Genomic DNA, 19,445 nt, shown 5'->3' on the forward strand with positions numbered 1-19,445 from the left:
GAAGGTTATAAATCAAAGATAATTTATAATATATTTATCTACTTGCACGTAGATGTATTTATAAGATGACATCATACTATATATTTTATTGACGGTCGTATCTTTTATTACATATATCTAAATACATACTTTATTTGGAATATTCTTTTATCTTCTTGTATATGTATTTAAATGTACATATTAGATAGAATCTTGTACAAAAATAATATTATGGTGTCACCTTTATTTCTATATCTATGTGCACATACATAAATGTGTTACACCGAAATGATGGAAATATCAATCATAAGTTGTTTAAAGATATGTACTTTAATTAAGTTAAATCATTAATGTTTCTAATGTTTATTTAATAGCTCATGCGTTGTCCAAATGATTGTACCCTGCTATACAAGTCGTTAGGTCCTTACCAAGATGGTTAGAGGTCATACCTATTGACCAAATAAATGGACTAAGATAGTACCCCATTCCGTTGATCCCATTTAACAATGCTTCTCCCCTTCGCCTTCTCTTGCAATCACTCGTGCAACAATTTCCACAATAATAACAAGTTCCATGATAAATCTATAATAACATTTAACGTAGATATTAGCAAGGAATTTAATTATTAACTGTAATTCTCAAACCAAGCAACTGTTAATTACTATCATCATCATATGACAAATAATGGATAACAATCATCATCATTTAAACAGTTAGACAAGTAGACAACAACCATTTTCATAGAATACAACGGTTATATTTAACTACCCTTTTCACATGATTTTGAAAGAAAAAAATTCAATTCAACGGCTATAATAAATTTAAATTAGGTTAAAAATTGGGATGTAACACTTGTGGCCAGTTCCGGGACATCCATTGGAACCTGACCACAAAGTAGGAACAAGTCAGCTCATGTAAAGAATGGCAGGCTAAAAAAGTGGAAATGGAAAAATAAGAAGGCGGAGATAAGGTCGAGTACTAGAACCATCCTTGGAACCCTAATCCCCAAATGGAAAAGTGATAACTGAGACAAGTGGCTGTTATTCGAAGCCACAAGAAATACAATTTCTTAAGAAGAGAAGGAAAATGTAAACTATAGTTCAAGAACTACTATCGGGGCCCAAAACTAGAAATGGAACTTTCATAAGTCAAGAGAAAGATTAGAGCTAGATGTCATAGGGTTAATGTAGAAGTTCCATCTCCAATCCTCAATTTCAGTGCTGTTGAAACAAATATTCATTTTTTAAATTCAAAAAAAGGTTGACATGTTTCAACTGTAAAGTGCCCATACATTTAATGCATGAAATGACAAGCAACAATGGCGATAACAAATGCAATTAAAGGAAATTTAATTAGGGATTGTAAGGCAAATTTTTATCATTTTTCAAGATTGAGTTGAAAGAAGCAGAGCAAATTAGGGCATTGAGTGATTTCATCTACAATTGGTAGCAACCAAAATCAGTGAGTTTAAACTACATCTCATCGCTACTTCTGTTGAATTTCAATTAAACCTAGAGTTGTAAGGTTTTTTTAAAAATTTGAATTAATCATGAGGTTTAAACAACCTAGTTATGACCATTTGAATAGTCTAAATGAAATATCCCAAACTGGATATTTGCTCGATTTTTCCTTAGAATAACATTTAGATCATAAACATATGAAATCGTATCATAAATAACCCAGCAATGTAAACCATAAAAAATAACCCAACTAATAGTTATATGGTTGTTTCTTCAAACTGATATTCAACACTTGAATATAGGTAGATGTATTATGAAACACAATAGAAAACCAGTAGATTTAACATAAGATATTAACTCATTCTTTCTCATAATAGTATCCAAGATTCAAGCATATAAAATGTGTTACAAACCAACAGTATTGAACTAGTAAACTCTCATACAATCTCCTTAAAACATGTTATTACATTATACAACAACAATGCAATAACTAACATTAGAAATCCAATCCTAAATATAGTTTTACAGTCAAATTGGAAAATTTAAGAAAAGAACCTATAAGCACAAGCGAGACACTTGATGTGACGTCTCCAAGGACAATGGGTTTGCATCCACTGTCTGCCAACATGAGGGGCTACATCCTCATACTAGCTGAAAGCTGAAGCTTTTTGAATAATTGTCACAAGAGAGAAAAATGAAACTGAATGATAATCAAGCATCCTCAGGAATGATCCTCTTTCCCTTTTCAATACACAAACTGAGACTATTTGACTTCCCTTTGGCCTTCGTCTTATTCCTCCTTGACCTTTAGCCCCCCCTTATAATATTAAATTGCTCCATTTTATTCCATCTCTCATAGATAAATTTTAACATTGTAAGGGTATATTTGAAAATCCTCTAATGTCCCAAAAAGGGACATTACACTAAAATGTGCATTATCGGAGATAGGTGACACAAAATTGGGACATGTAAATTTAAGGGAATTTTGGGAAAGGACAAAACAACCCAATAGGCACCTAATTACTAAGAAATTAGCAGAAAGTGGTCTACAAGAAGCCACCAAATTCCTAGTCACAGTTTAGTGTGTAGATTTGATAATGGAGTGTATAAGAGAATATAATTCAGTAACAAGGCAAATTAAAACTCATGATGAGAGTGTACTTATTACTTTCGATAGAGAAATCATACAAAATTTCTTTTGATTGTCAATAAGGTAAGAATAAGAGGACTGGGATTTTACCTCTTCTCAAATGGAGATTAGTATGAAAAGGAGCGTATAATAAACAAAGATTGCTAAGAATTGGTTCTATCTACCATGAATGGGTTACTCAAAATTGCCTAAAACTATTCTCCAGACATCCGTTGAAGGTGAGATCAAAGATATAGTAGTACTCTTACATAGAATGAGAGGAGATGAAGATACTATTTTCTTAGATGAATGGATGTTTTCTTCATTCAAAAAACCTGTGTAGGATCGAGATGTATAGACTGGACAAAAATAATTGCTGATCGGATTCAACAGCTAATTAATCAATTTCCATCAACTAAATTCATCTACATGTCCACATACTTGGTATATGCCCTAGCTTGCACCCAATACTGGCTTGGGTTAGAGCATGTGCAAAACTTTGATGATAACATTCAGATTTACTATTTTTACCCTAGTCTACAGCTGCAAAATAGTACACAAAATCTTGCAGGGTAAATGATACTTTTACCATGAAGTTAGTTTGCGAGTTACGGGGATGCTTTGAAGAGGATTTCCCCTGAAGTTCCTGCATTAATGAAAGATAATGGAAGCTATTTTATTTAGTTCCCAACTTTCATGTATATCACTTGGTGTCTTTGATAACTTCTTGTGGAAGTCACCTTGTTATGCTAAAAATAAGTATATTATGGTCGAATTGTGCGGACAAATCTGTGAGGTAAATAACAAGTGTGCAAAAAGGCATAAGACATGCATTTCTTTCCCCATTTCATTAGGTGTGTACACATGCTCCTCTTCCTCCAATGTTGTAAAAATCACTAAGGCGATGAGCGAATATAATATGGACATATGATGTCAGAAGAGGCATTTTGATCCTAGAAATTTTGTAAAAGATAATTTACAATTGGGGTCATCATACCATCATGTCCCTGCATTAGAAGATTTTTAGGCTAACCGTGTAGATTATTTTGAAGTGAGGAAGAGAACTTGGTCTAGGTTAAGCATAAAATAGATTCAAGAATACCATTTCCAGCTTGATATTCAAGGGATTATAAATGATGATTCTGATATGGTAGATATAAGTTATTATGCTAGGGTGCAAGACAACGCTTTGGATTTAACCAATTGGGATGCCCCTGAGTTGGATGATATTGACATTAGGATAGCTCTTATCCTAAAGAGAGCCAAATTTTGGCTAATGAGGAAGAGAGAGGAAGGAAAAGATACTACTCCATCAAACTATTAGATAGCTGAGAGGGGGGTTGAATCAATTATATCCAATTATCCTACAGGCCTTTAAAACAATTTAGTGTCAATTCAAACTTCATAAACTTTCATATCAATAACTTGGTAACCACATTCAACTTCTCAAATCACACTTATAACAACTTTACTTCAAAGTGTTATCTCATTGTTCTTTACTTATACCGAATATCGGAGTAATCATTTAGCTTTTATTGAGTTGCAACACTGAACAAATAGCTTGAAAAATAAACTTTGCAACACATAAGCATTCACACATTTGACATAGAGATTTAACGTGAAACCTTGTAAAGAGAAAACCCACTTTCGAACCGACAACCCAAATATTTCACTCTTCTGAAGTGAGCTCTGTTAGGAGCCAATCTTGTTAAAGGTTACATGTGCATTTTAAGTATGACATGGTTAGAATACTTCAAACAAATATCATCTTGACCTTATCACTCCTTCACTTTTCAAAGCTTTGACTGGAAGCAATTGTGATAGAGAAAATTAGAAGCTTTGACTATAATTTGTGCCTATTGTCTTTGATTCATGTTCTTATTGTGTGTTTAATAATAGAGCATAGTGATTTAAGAAGCAATCGGAGCCAAAACTTTGATTGGTAGCGGTGGTGGCAATACATAGACTAGGAGCTTTGGCTATAGCTTGTATTACCATCTCAAATTCACAAAAAATAGTTAGAATTCCCTACTTCTGGAAGTCTTTGTACCCCAATAGATGTTATTCTTATAGAATAGGTTAAAACAAGACTTAGAGCCAAATTGGTACTCTTTCAACTAGCCTTTGAGTTAGTGTTGGTTTATTAGTATCACCGTTTACAACTTTAGATAGAAGTGTAGTTTGAGGTTTCATCTTGCCCATTACTTGCTTTGCGGGTAAGTGGATTCTTTCATGAAAGCTAAGAGGAAAAAATATCGGTAACACCCCTTTACAAAAAATCTCAACTTCTTGCTTACCTTGAGTTGATCCAAGGAAGGGTGAGAAGGGGGAGCCTTCCCTTTAAGGTGGGAGATATTATGTCTCACACGTTGTGACTGGTCATCCTATTTTACGACTGAATTTTACCCAAAACCGTCGGTTGCAAAATATCCTCCCAACACTAAGGATGATCTTCCACATTGGTAGGGCTACTAAGAGACTAGGTCTCCAAGTGTCAAGTACCCCTTTTGCAAACTTGGAGTCCCAAAAATCACTTTCCTTTCCTTTTGGGTTGTTTGATGTCAAATGGATATGGATAAGGTATTTAATCCACTCTCTTAGTTGTAAAGTCCATTTACGCCTTCAAGCGGAAACCTAGACTATGTGGGATTAGGCCTACGCAGGGATCTAAAGGTTCTTGTCTCACAAATTGTCAAACAATTGACTTATAGGAGCCTTGGAGTCTACATATGGTTCATTGAAGTGTTGCATGTAAAATCGAAGTGGTTCTTTGGTAGAAGAGTGTTATGCAAATTGTGTGTAGTTGGCTAAGGAAAGCCTTGTTTCCCTTGTGCCTCTGCATCAGATTGTAATTCAAATTTTGGTAATTACTATTGTTAATGTTAAAAGTTCCTTTTCTTTCTGCGCAGTGAATAAGTGGATGAAGAGTGTGAGAAAATGAAATTGATAATACAAAACTTTGTTTTTGGTTGATAATTCAAGGTGTTCTTCGTGACTATTTGCTCATCATCTATTTCATTCATTGCTGTTAGTGGGAAGAATCCTTCTACCATTTGATTTAGCATTAAGCTTTTTAATCTTTGTATGAGAATATGTGCCATTGATACCAATGGTATGCATCAGAAATGAGAAATCTTTACATTTGCTATTTGCAGTTATATCATGGTGATGAGTAGCTGTCAGCACCTTTCCTTCTTTCTGGTTAAATGCAAAGCCCTTTGTTAGTAGTTCAGATAAACTTCATTGCATATCCACATAAGGTAGCTGTACCTTTTGAAAATTCAAAGAGGAACTGTTATGGCCCATTCAACTGTGGTATGACAGTGAGATTTTGAGGGCAAGAGTCAGATTATACAGAAAACCAATCTGTTTACCAACAGAAGTAAAAACAGGTTTATTTTATCAAATCCATTAAATTCAATTGTTTCAAATTTCAGTTACCATATTGTGTATTACATTTCAATTTTTCAAATGCATTTGCATGATTTAATAAAAGCACAACACCTTGCTATTTATTTTCGAACTCTGTTTTTTTTTGTTAAATATTGTATGTTGGTACACAGTGGCCTCCATCTCTAAGTTTGGTTTAAACTCAACAAATGGAAGCTGTGGATCCACCCAGAAATATGCTACATTGAGATTGATTGTAGAGAGTGTGATTTATATCTTGTGTGTTGTTGTGAGGTTTTCACACCATCGCCCCAAAATTTTTTGGGAACCCCTTTTCAGGCAAGCCTTGGCAATTTTTGCAGATTTTCAGAATTTTTTCGATTACCTTAGCAAATTTTTTGGAGTTGTCCAAAAGTTTTCGATTTGAAAATTTTACACTTTGGACGCCTTTGGGCCAGGAGGGATGTGGTTGGATTTCTTTTTCACCCGGTGCGAAACTTGATTTTCCGGAAAATGTAATTTTATCCTTAAGCCAAACAAATTTCAAAGACAACATTTTTGATGGTTAGAACAATATTCGGCAGGATAAATTTGCAAAATTTTGGACTTAGACTGATTTTGAAAAATGGAAACAATTGTATAGACTTGAACATTTTCAAAATGAAATTTTTAAGATTTAATTGTTTTGGAAAATCTTGGAATTTTTTGGTGAAAAAAGAAATTTTTTGATAGTGAAATTAAAATTGGAAACTCAATTTAGGATGCTAGAAAAATGATTTATTTTGGTTAAAAAATTAAAATTGCATTGCAAAATTGAAAGTGGACTTAATTGCAAAATTTTAAATTAAATTGGTTAAAATTGCCTAAAAGATTTTTAAATGTTGAAAGAAATTGGTAAATTAAAATTGAAAATCAATTTTGGCTTGCTAGAGTTGATTTTAATGATATTTTAGTTGCTAAAACGCTTTTAAATAATAATTTTGGCATCTCCAAGGCTTTCTTAATTTTATTTTGCAATTTTTGGTTCTAATTGGCAATTAAATGTGCAAATTTCACTATATGCAAAATTAATTTTAGCTTGGCATTTAAATTGGGACCATTAATGAGACACTAATTTAATTTTCTTCTCCTATAGGGCTAGTCGGCCAGCTTGGAGGAGTAATGGGAGTATGGTATAAGAGGGCTCTCCCCTCTTCCATTTCTTCATTCCACCATAACCTTCTTCCATGTTTGGTGATTTTTCTAGCAAGGAGCAGATTTCATGTGTTTGGCGATTTTCTTAGAGGAGTAGCTTGTTATGCTTGGCGATTTTTTTTGAAGAGACTTTCAAACCTTGGCGATTTTTGTTGAGGCAGATTTCTTGTGGCTTGGCACCTTTTTTTTTCTTCCAACTAGGGCTGTGATTTCTGCCCTAGACGATTTGAGGGGCAGATCAGAATATCTTCTTGCTTGGCGATTGGAAAAGACTGATTTTCTTGCAAAGGGCTGCGATTTTTTACACCAGATCTGGGCAATTTTACTTGGAGGAGGAAACACATGATCAAAAGTCTGATTTTTGGCAGAGTGTGGGCAGTTTCCAAGAGATTAGATTCTGATTTTGCACGGAGGCTTGAATTTTTTAAGGTCTGATCCAAATTCAAAGAGGGCCCGACTATTGGTAAAGGTAAAATTAAAGTAAAATTCTACTCATTTTAGAGGTGAAGATTGGTTCAAAGGCGGATTCCACTCCTTGTTCTTGCTTAGTTTTGTTTCCCTTATGTTCTTCTTGCATTCATCATCCACCACTTCATCATCCCATTGATAGGTTGAAGTTTGGAGAGATAAATGTAGATTTCATGATAGGACACTTGGCGAGGCAGAAATAAGCTACACCACCTTAGGCTGAAGTTGGGAGATATAAGTGTACTCCATACTAAGGTAACGAAGAGGCAGAAATAAGTGGTAGTTCCACCCTTAGGTTGGAGGTTAGAGATTGATAAGTGTAGAGATAGAACTTGGCGAGGCAGAAATAAGCTAGATTCCATCGATAGAAAGAAGGTTGGAGATCGATAGGGGTAGTCCATATCATTTAGATTGAAGGGGCAGAAATAAGTATTTAGGATGGTAGATGTTAGTGCAAGCAAGAACCCCAAAGAACAAATACCAAGAAAGACAAGGAAGACATGATGCCTAAGACCACCTTCTTCTCAAAAGTGAGGCGAATAATTGATATCAATATCGGCACGATAAACATGATACAGCTAAAGGACAGACAGAAAGAAGGACAATCCCCCATGGCAAAGAAGATTTAAAAAAGCAAAATTGTACACGCGGCAACCTTCCCTCCTACCTTGCCTTGTCTAGAATTGGTAATGGAATGTGCATCCCAGTTTGATTTGGTTAGTAAATTCATCATTTTTGATGAAGGGAAGAGGGTGTTAGCCAACATTGGTGGATAAGTGATCGAAGAAGCATTCAATATTCCCCAGTACAAAAGCATGATAGTGGTAATGATGGATCAGGCGGCCAACTCATTTCAGGATAATCAGGAAGCTTTCTTCATTCACCTAAAGCAAAATTGGTTACACGAAGGCAAGAAGGGAGTAACCAAATCATCAAGGCTCATTGTATTAGATTTCAAATCAGAGTATGGCGATCTCATTGTGCTTCTCAGCTGGATCATGGGCCTAGCTCAAGGTATGCAATTCGAAAACTGGATGTACTTTTTTATTGATGAAATTGAAAAGGGAAAAAGAAGATTTGATTGGGCTAGGATCATAAGCGATAATCTAGAATTGCAACTTAGGACCGTGCAAAATCAAAAGCAAATCCACATGGGGTCCTATCTGTTCTATCTGCCTGCGAGATTGTATGAAAATCCGAGACTTAAGGCCTTAGGAGTAATTGATAATGGGCCGGGGCAATTTTTGGTGCATGAATGCTATCCACAACTTCATTTGCACCAAAACAAAGACTATAAAATGTTTTGTGATGCCTTTTCCATGAAGACAGTAAGGATATTACAAGGGACACCCGCTAAGAGGCTCTCGTCAGAAGCAGAAGCAAAAGTCAAGAAGTATGGGAGTTGGTTCATCCAATTTCTGCAATTTACTTATATTAGAGTAGCAGGAAGCATAGTATGTCCCAAGAGACTTCCAAGGTAACCACCCGACAAGGTAGTTTTGATGGAATTGGCTAGGTGCCTTGAGCATTATGACAAAATGATGAAACTCAAAGGTGAGATAGGCATTACCTTCTCATTTGGAATTGGCAATGATAATTGTCCCAATCCTGTCGCCTTTGCAGCTGCGGAGAAAGAATTGGAATGGTATCATCTAGCATGGTATAGAGCAAGGCAAGGATTTGATCCTAATAGTCTTATCAGGGCATCTCATGGAAATACATTCAAACATGTTCCTACTATAGAGGATTTCTGGGCCAATGCACGGGATGACTTTCACGTGAGAAAGCTAGGTTTCTCAAGATTGTCAGTGAACATAATGAGAGCAATCAGGTGGAGAGGCCTTGATATTCCCAATCAACTTGTAGATGACGAAAATGTGCTAAGAGAAGACTATGAAACAGTGGAGGGAACAGAGTTGAATCTAGTGGATTGGAATGACCACCAGGATCCTTCCTTGGAGGCAGTTGCAAGGGCAGTTGATTTGCACACCGAGTCGTGGCACAATGGGAAGTTGAGGAAACTACAAAGCCAAAGGGTACACCTTACTTATGAAAAGATGAAACCAAAAGAAGGTCCAACGGAGTCGGTTAGACAGAAGGGTGATGGAGGTAGCCAGCAGCAAGGAATAGTTAGAAGCAAGAAGAGAGGTTTGGAGGTTAAAAAGGGTAAAGAACATCAGGAACCTCTAGCAAAGAGACAGAATGCAACGCCATCAAGGGAGAGCATAATTGAGGCTATAAGCCAAGAAGATAATACAAGTAGACAAGGGGCCTTAGTAGAGGTGAGCTCTGATTTAGAATCAAGTGGTTACAACGATAGCTTGAGTACTCTCCTCTCTCGAAGAACCAACATGGAGAAGATGTGACAGTCACTAGTGGAGAAGAAGATCGGCCAATTGATATTGAGGAAGTAAGCCAGGCATCTGAGGCCGTTGGTGATGATCGGCTAATTGAACCAAATCCAAATTTAGGGAGATGCACCGCACCACTATGATTAAGGCACATGCTTATGCCAAGAGGCGAGGTAATGACTATCCGAACAGTTGAAGACATCCAAGGATTAGTAGAAAAGGGTGATAGCAAGAACCAGAAACAAATTGTAGAAAAGGTGGCAAAGGTAATTAGAAGTGACAATGATGGTCACCAAAAAGTTCAAATTGCTATACCAACGTTTAACAAGGCATTGGATGAAGTTGTGGCTCAGAAATATGAGATAGTAGAACATAACTTGGGAAGAATCACGGATGACATGGAATGTGAGGAGATCTAGGAAGGCATCATTTAAATCAGAGAAAGGTTGAGGAAGGCAAACGATAGCATTGTAAAATTGGAGGCCGAGAAAAAGTATTGGAGAGCTTGCTAGCCTATCCAGTAGTTGCACCAGGTAGCCCTCCCTAAAGACAGCGGGAGCAACATAGAAGAGATATCGGCTCAGCTGCGCAAAGCCAAGGATTGGATCCATGATATAATCCAAGATGGGCGAAATTTCTTGCCTTCCTTTGTCTTGACATTCAGGTCATTAGTGGCTATTAGAGATAAATTCAGAATATTTGAAGGTAAGTGGAAGGATTTCCTTCTAGTCAATGATTTAACCATTCCCAGGCTACAGGCATTCATTGAGCTATCAGAGAAATATTTGGAAAGAGCCAAGTTGGTGGATGAAGGAGGATTGAGTACGACAGAGTCTTGGTTTGTTGCCTTGACTATCAAATCAAGAATACTTGAAGAGGTACAGAACGAGATTACACAACACGGCCCAGGCATTGACACTTCCATTTCAACCATGATGAGTGATGTTGGGGTTGCGCTTGATTTTGAAGATATTAAAGAGGAGATCATCAATGAGATAGAATTTGGATCGAGATTGGATGAGTTGGGGAAGGTTGTCATCAAGAAGAAACATTTGGGCACCCTTGCCTCCCTCAATGCCTTCATTGGATACGCGAAAGAATATGAGAAGGATCATGAGAAAACACTGCAAGCAACGAGCAACATGATGAATTCAGCTGAGCTTAAGACAAAACATACACTTTGCCCTCCCATGAAGGAAGTCAACGACAAGCTAGCCAAGTTCATTGCTTTGGCTAAAAAGATGAAAGAAAGGGGTAGAACTATATTAGAAGATCATTTGATGTAGGCCCAAGTGGCAAATTCTCCTTCTTCTTGGGTAGGATAGGTGTTTGATTTTGATTGGCTACCATTTCGTACCCTCTTATTGGTTGCCACTTTTCCTTTTTTTTCATTGGTCCATTAATTGGTGTCTTCTCATTGGCTGATGGGGTGGCAACCCTAATTAGGGTTTCTAGGATCCAATTTGGATCGTTGGTTTTGCCTCTTCATCTCTACCGTCGATTGTAATTTTGGGCCTCTATATAAGGCTAGTTGCTCTCATTTGTAAAAGGTCGGAGAAAATTGTTGCTAAGATAATGCCAAAATCACTTTTCTTTCTCACTATTCTGACTTGCATGATGATTAAGAACTTTTGGTATTTTTGCATGGTTTCTACTTCCAATAGTTAGAGTAAGATTTTCTTTGAAGTTGTTAAAATAGATTTCATTTCAAGTTAAGTAGAGAGAAAAGTAGATGGATAGTTGCATGGTAGTATTAGTGGATGTTTGATAGGGATCTATAACTAGGCCACTAGCATCCCAGCGACTGGTTGGAAGTCTTGTGAGGTAAACTAGTTCTTTTCCCTTGAATCATTGCATCTATGGAGGTAAAGCCGTTGGTTAGCTTTCATCAAATTCAATCCCCGTTCATTTTCTAATCTTTCCATTCATAGGAGTAGGAGTAAAATAGCAAGTAGTTGAGTTTCATTCTGGAAAGTTAGGAAGGTAAAAGTCATTAGAAGCATTATTGCCTCCTCCTCACACAATCAACATTATTTGGTGCTACACCCTCCACCATCACCACCACCATCAACATTATCTTGCAATCGTACATTTTACAAATCCATCATCATCACTATCACACCCAAAATCCAAGTCATCCTTGAATGAACAATGTAAGGCCGCCTACATGATTACCAGTAGATCACATTGATACAACTGAGTTAGTATCCACAGGTGTAAGGAACATTGGAGTTTTTCTCATGTCTTCATGAGTATTAACTTTTCAAGAGAGGAATTGAGTGTTTGATATCCCATATCAAGTGTTTAATTGCTATATGTTATGTAGTGGTACAAAACTGACATCAACATGTGTGAAGAAGCTTATTAGAGGCATCAATTGTTCCAAATACCATATCCATGCATTTCAAACCACAATGCAAACTACTTGGAAACAATGACCCCACTAAAAACTATGCCGATAGCAGAATTGTGATCTACATCTTGTGTAGAAAGAAGCTTAACAAAGACATCAATCCCCTCAAATAGAATTACATGCATTCTAAAGCACAATACGAAGTAATGTCTAGAATCCCCAAAAGAGGCGAAATGAGAGATGCAATCACTTCTTGCACTATTGGACGAGAAGAAATTGGAGGAGATGAGGAAATAAGCAACAATAGACCCATATTATAAGTAATTTTTTGATTTACATACGTTTGTGTTGTGATATTGCTATCAAGATTTAACTGTTTAGTTTTTGAGTCAAACTCATTGACCCATATTTTATGAGTAGTGATTCAACACAAATCCACCTCTCAGGAGACTAAATGGAACACTTGGCACTCATTGGATCTAGGTGATGTTCATAGAGGTGAAGCACTAGTACTTCCCACAAGGTCACCCATCCCAGTACCACTCCAATTTGAGTGTGCTTAACTATGCACTTTTCTCAATGGTTGAACCCACTCTGCTTGCAAGCCCATTTGCAAAACCTTTACCAAGTGTTGTGCCTTATGAACCATTCATTAGAAAGCCCCTTAGCTCATCAATCGTTAAGTTAAATCCTGATAGCAATATCACAATCTGACTTGGTGTGGAAATTATCTCCTACATGCCTGTCTTAAATGATTTTATTTTTCCTAAATATGGGGTTTACATTTTAAACTTATGAAATTAAAAAATGTTTCTGTCAAATTCATTAATTTGATCGCTGTTCAGGTGTCATATTGCAAATTATATTTTTCAATTTTTCAAATGCATTTAGATTATTTAAAAGCACAATTTATGTTCAAAATGTTATATATATATTTTAATACTCTATTTATTTATTTAACGTTGTAGGTTGGTGTACAATGGCATCCAACTCTTTATTCAGTTTTAACTTGGCGAGTGCAAGCCAGCTTATTATTAAAGTAAGCTCCTCGGAAGCATGGCCTCACTCAGAAATATGTTGTAATGAGATTAATAGTAGAAAATTATTTCTATCTTGTGCATGAATAAGCTTAATAGAGGCATCAATCCCCTCAAATATCATATTGCATGTATTTCCAACCACAATGCAAACTCCTTGGAAGACACAACCCCACTTGAAAAATGTGCCAAAATGAGATTGATAGCAGAAAGTGCAATTTGTATCTTGTGTGCAAAGAAGCTTAGCAGAGGCATCTATCCCCTCAAATAGTATTATATGCATTGTCAACCACATAGCCAATAAAAGAGGCAAAATGAGAGATGCGCACACTTCTTGCATTGTTGAATGAAAAGAAAGTTAAGGGGATGATGACACAAGAAACAATAGAAACAACTTTATATAATACAAAATTGCCGATTTAATTAAGTTTTATGTGACTTCACTCTAAAAAAAAGTTCTTCCTGAATATAGGGTTTACATTTTAAATATTTGAAGTAAAAGCATGTTGGTTTTGTCAAATTCATAATTTTGATTTCTATTCAATTACCATATTGCATATTACATTTCAATTTCTCAGATGCATTTGCAAGATTAAAAAGCACAATTTGTGTTCGAAGTGCAATTTTTTCAACTCTATTTATTTTTATTAATGTAGTTGGGTATACAATGGCATCCATCTTTACATTTAGTTTGAGCTTAGTGAGTGGAGACCATCTTATTGAAGTATGCTCCTTGGAAGCTATGGTCCCACTCAAAAATATGACATTAAAATTGATAATAGAGAGTGTGATTTGTATCTTGTGCATGAAGAAAACTCCTTGCAAGCTCCGACTCCACTCAAAAAATGATGTAATGAGATTGATAGTAGAAAATGTAATTTGTCTCTTGTGCATGAAGAGGCTTAATAGAGGCATCAATCATCTCAATTACCATATTGCATACATTTCCAGCCACAATGTAAACTCCTTGGAAGCCATTAACTCAGTAAAAATATCCCATAATAAGATTGATGATAGAAAACACGAATTGTATCTTCTACGCAAAGAAGCTTACCAAAGGCAGCAATCCCTTCAAATCACATTACATGCATTCTCAACCCAATGCCAAGTTATGTCTAGAAGCCCCAAAAGAGGAGAAATGAGAGATGCAAGCACTTATTGCAATATTGGATGGGAATAAATTCAAGGGGATGAGGAAGCAAGCAATAATTGAAGCAACACTACTCCCAATTTGCTAGCAAAATTTGAGGTGGATAAGTTAGGCAATGTGAGCTCTAGGTACAATCCACACAAACATGGCATACTCACTTCATTCAACTCAAGAAGAGGTCAATCATAGGGACCTTTTGCGGCAAGAAACATGCATCAAGGACAACCTTCACTACAAGGTATAAGATGGACTAAGGATAGACACAAAGTATATAAGATGTGCATCTTTTGGAATTTACAACAAACTTTCCTTCAACATGGCAAAGAGACCATTTTAGAAGTATTTGGCAACAATATTGCCAATCATTGGGAAAAAGGTTCTCCAAAATAGTCAAGTGGAAGTTCATTCAATGATTTAACTATCCAATCTATGTCACATGAGCAATTTAACATTTACATTTAAATAAAAACATAAATAAAAATATATCATTTCAATGTTATCAATAGAAGAACCTATTCCAATCATTTTTTCTTGTTGAACATTAGCACAAAGTCAAGCCTTGCGATATCTACATATCCATATATTAGGGCACCATGCTCGCTATTCATTAAAATATGACATTTTATGTGGTATTTACTATGTTACCAAGTTCATTCCCCAAACCTAGCACCCACACTAGGTTTGCCTAGGTACACCCCAAGCACATTGGGCATGTTGTGTTTGCACACCATGGCATATCCAGTGTACTTGGGGCATACCCTAGGTGCATCTTGGCACACAAACCAAAGTCATTGTTCATGCAACAAGGGAAACCCGTGGCTTAAGATAGGAGGCTTCAATATGAATGTATACATGGGTCTAAGAATAGTTTGGTGTTGCTTATTGTGGTGATCAATACATTCCATTCCATGCACAAAAGAAAGAGAAAGAGGATGCAATGCATCAAGAAGTACAAAATTCTAAAGTAATTCTTGAAGTAAAAATAGAGAATCAAGACAAAAAATTTGGCAAGAACAACCATGGAGGGTTTGCGTATGTTGAAAAAGTTGTGATTGGACTATGTTATGTCCTATGAAGATAAACATGGGTACCATGCAGCAAGGTACTCTTATGACAAAGAATTTGAAGGCAATTTTTAATGCTTTAAAGTTGAATGCTGGAATGAAATGCAAAGGAAGAAATTCAGATTGAGAAATCTGCTTTGGTCTCAAGAGAAGAGACTATAGAAGAGTTGGTTATGGGCTATGAAAGGGCTCAAGTATTTGTGTATTCTCCATGTATGGAGATATGGAATGTTTATGGTGACAAGAAAGAGGAATTTCATTGGCAAGTGTATTTGGTGGAGTTACAAATGTATGTAGTAGTAGATGTGTTACGTGTGATAAAGTTGTTGCTGGAAATTAATGAGCAGCAACAAATGGTTTTCATAATACCAAAAAGAGGCAAACCAAAGATTAAGATGAAGAAGGCAAGACAAATTGTTACATCCCAAAATTTTGACCTAATTTTAAATTTGTTCATAACTGTTGGATTTAACGGATTATCCTTTCATGATCATGTGAAATAGATAGCTATTTATATACGTTGTATTAGTTGTTAATGAAGATGGTCGTTAACCATTAATTGCTATTAGATGATTAGTAGTTGCTTGATTTAAAATTATGATTATTATGTTTTTATAAATTATTATAGAATTATTATTATGGCAGAAGTGATTTTATGGGTGATTGCAGGAGAAGATGAAGAGGGGGGGGGGAGGGGGGGAACATTGCTAAACGAGATCATCGGAATGGGATGTTCACTTAGTTCAGTCATCAGGATTAACAAGTATGATCTTAAACTTCTTTGGAAAGGATGCAATGACTTGATCATAGGATACATTTTTGAGACCCGCATGAACTATTAAGAAAATAATCTAAGAAAACATAAAATATACCTCAAGAGATTTTTAATTAAACTTCATCAAATTATTATAATAAATATTTACATACGTACATATAAATATAAATATGAAATGGCACCAATAAATTATAATAACGTAATTTAATGATGTCACCCCATTGATATACTTACATGAACGTATATAAGTATATAATATAATAACAATTGAAATTATAATCCATTCAACTCTTCTTTCCAACTTTTTATTTTTATTTTTCTTTCTCTCTCTTTTCATAATCGATTTAATACTTGGAAATTCGAATGGTATATAGTCTTTTAACCGATGGAAAACAAGAAGTCATGGCTAGACTTTTAGATGAGAGCCGTGAGAGGAGTCGGGGGCATTCATTCCTCACTCGGCCACATATCTTACTCTCTTTGCCACCTTTAGCGCCGGCTACACACCATTCCGTGAGCCCAAAGTCCCTTCATTTTACCAATCATATCGTCCATTGTAAGCAACAACCCTGCCGAATACACCTAGTCCTTTTTGCGGTAGATACGTCTACAGTGTATTAAGGGGAACAAACTTCCAAAAAGGATGCAAAGTTTTCAAATTTCATTGCCTCCTCATGCCCATCATATCTTCCATATTCTCCATTAAAGCCTTGTCAAGCGGTTCAAATCTCTGCTCCTTGCCATGCAAATAATCCGGCTAAAGATCTGTGACCAGCGAGGACTAAACAAAGTTCGAGTTCTTCAGATCAATATCAAATACTTTACAGGTCATGAATTAACCTTCCAAGTTTTTAAATGCAAATCTATAGCAGTCGGCTAGGATTAGAGCTTCTTATTTCTATATTCATGATTATTGTTGACTTGCTGAATAAACCTTGAAGATTTATAAAGAACTTCTTAATTTCTTTATATCCAGTTGAGTAGTATCCCATAGAGAAGAGTTTCTAAATACAATAAGAACTTGTATGATAGTTGTTGTTTTCAAGAATAATACGTCAGAACTCATGATGGAAGATATCAAGGGCAGAATGCTCATAATCATTTAATACACTTGGGATTCACCGACAATGTAGCCAAGAATGGTGAAGAGGTGTAAAAAGGGCAGAGTGCTCATAATCTTTTAATACACCTAGGAATCACCGACTGTGTAGCCATGAACGGTGAAGAGGTGGAATAAATCTGCAAGAAAACAAAAGGGAAATCAAACATGACTAACTTAAATGAAATATACATAATAGCTCATGCTCATTCTTGTAATGAAACTTGTTGTCAAGTCGAGCAGTGGTGATCGGGTTGTTGAACCCATTAGAAATCCTCGCCCAAGGTAGTTTATAGGTATGTTTTCCATCTAATGATTACTTGATGTCAGTAGTGCTAGTTATGTAAGCATATCCGTTTCATAACTGAGTGGACATTCAAAACACCAAGATGCTCAAGTGGCTGGACTAAAGAACATTCCAAGCCCGATCCCAAGGTAGGGAGGGCCATTTTAATTTAATAGAATGTGTGGGGATAAGTATGGTCCGAGGTTGGGAAATTAAGCCTATGTCAATGCTTCTCCTCTCACCAAAGCCAAGACTTGCACAACCAGCTAAAGATCCTCCGATGATTCTTGTATGTACCTTTCATTCTTTTCTTGTTAAGCATTTACTTTACTTGTTAATCAATTGATCATGAATATAGTTATTTTAGTTAGTTGTTAATCTAGTTATTTCAGCTGAGCATGGATACAGTTGTGAAAAATTAATCGTTGCTCTAGTTATTACAGTTGATCATGAATACAGTTATGCCAGTTAGTCGCTAATCTATTTATTTTAGCTGAACATGAATACAGTTGTGAATAGTTAATCGTTGATCTAGTTTTTTTAAAAATTTTTTTAAAAGAGGGGTAAACGCTTTGACTTGGAGCTATGAACCAGTGAGGCCACAAATGGGGGACCTCATCCCGATTAGATTTGAACCTTGATGGCAAGAATAACAACTCAACAACTTAACCATCACAACATGCCACTATTGGCAATTGATCTAGTTATTTCAATTGAATGTGATTATAGTTATTTTTTGTTAATTGATAAAAGCAAATAATGTTATGTGAAAAGGATTCAGTTATCTATTTAAAATGTTGGGAGTTTTTAGTTAAAAACCATCTTTGATTTAGATATGAAAATCTGTTTGTTACACAAATACAAGTGAGTCAAGGGCAAGCAAGGACAAGATTGCAGCTGGAAGACGAGTATAAGCCTAAAGTCAAGATGAAAAAATATTTTTATTTTCTAATGTTTATTTTGCTGGTGTTTCTAAGAGGACTTGGAAAAGATTCGAAGTCTGGAGTATGGTGCAGTGGCACCCAAGAACATAAATTTATTTTCATGAAAATTGTTAAAATGTCTTAATGTTATGGTTCTTAATTATAGAGTTTACAATAAACCCATATCTTTTAATGTATTGAGATGATGATTAAATGTAAATGTAGTATGGATTGGAATCATGAGTCAGTCATAGGAGGAAGTTAAAACGAAGATTCATCATGAAAGTTAGAGAGTCAAGAGTAAGAAACTAGAATTACACTGAATATGAATGGAAGTCCATAATATATATGAGAGAAGAGAATTGAATGTAACAGAGAGATGAATATGAAGTAAACTTTGATATCCTTCCATATTTTGTTCTTGATAATTCATTGCCTTATTTCATTGTTTGAATGAAGAAAGTTGCCAATTATTGTAGATGACTGTGTGACTGTCATAAACATTACAGTCTTGGTACGCAGACCATATCTTTTTATTGAACTGTTGGATTTTGCTAATTTTTGGATATGTTATTTGAAACCAAATTACGCAAGTTATGACTGAAGGGATTGCGAAAATATTATATATTTCAAACATTATGTACGACCGTTTTGAGCTCTATATGAATTCCAGAATGCCGATAAATATCATTTGGAATGTAATAAGAGTCTTGGATACTGTTTGACCATTAATAAGTTATAAAGAGGAGTGTGAGTTTTATACAAGACCTAAGAAGTTGATTCTATC

At 35.6% G+C, this 19,445-nt stretch overlaps 1 protein-coding gene across 5 annotated transcripts in view; it reads right to left on the reverse strand.

Annotated features, from left to right (window-relative positions):
* ITPK4 (inositol 1,3,4-trisphosphate 5/6-kinase 4) overlaps nt 1-19,445 on the reverse strand; it is a 230,026-nt gene that overhangs the window by 20,059 nt on the left and 190,522 nt on the right. For 2 of the 5 annotated variants that reach the window (XM_089803926.1, XM_089803924.1), the window contains one exon: nt 429-561. The exons of 2 other annotated variants lie outside the window; for them this stretch is intronic. In XM_089803926.1, coding sequence (XP_089660052.1) covers nt 429-561 — 133 coding nt within the window. The remainder of the gene's footprint in view (nt 1-428; nt 562-19,445) is intronic. One more of the 5 variants, XM_089803928.1, reaches the window with a different exon arrangement.

This window comes from Cupressus sempervirens, chromosome 10 (assembly GCF_028749045.1).
Source record: "Cupressus sempervirens isolate cs-2001-9-10 chromosome 10, ASM2874904v1, whole genome shotgun sequence".
Taxonomy (NCBI): Eukaryota; Viridiplantae; Streptophyta; class Pinopsida; order Cupressales; family Cupressaceae; genus Cupressus; species Cupressus sempervirens.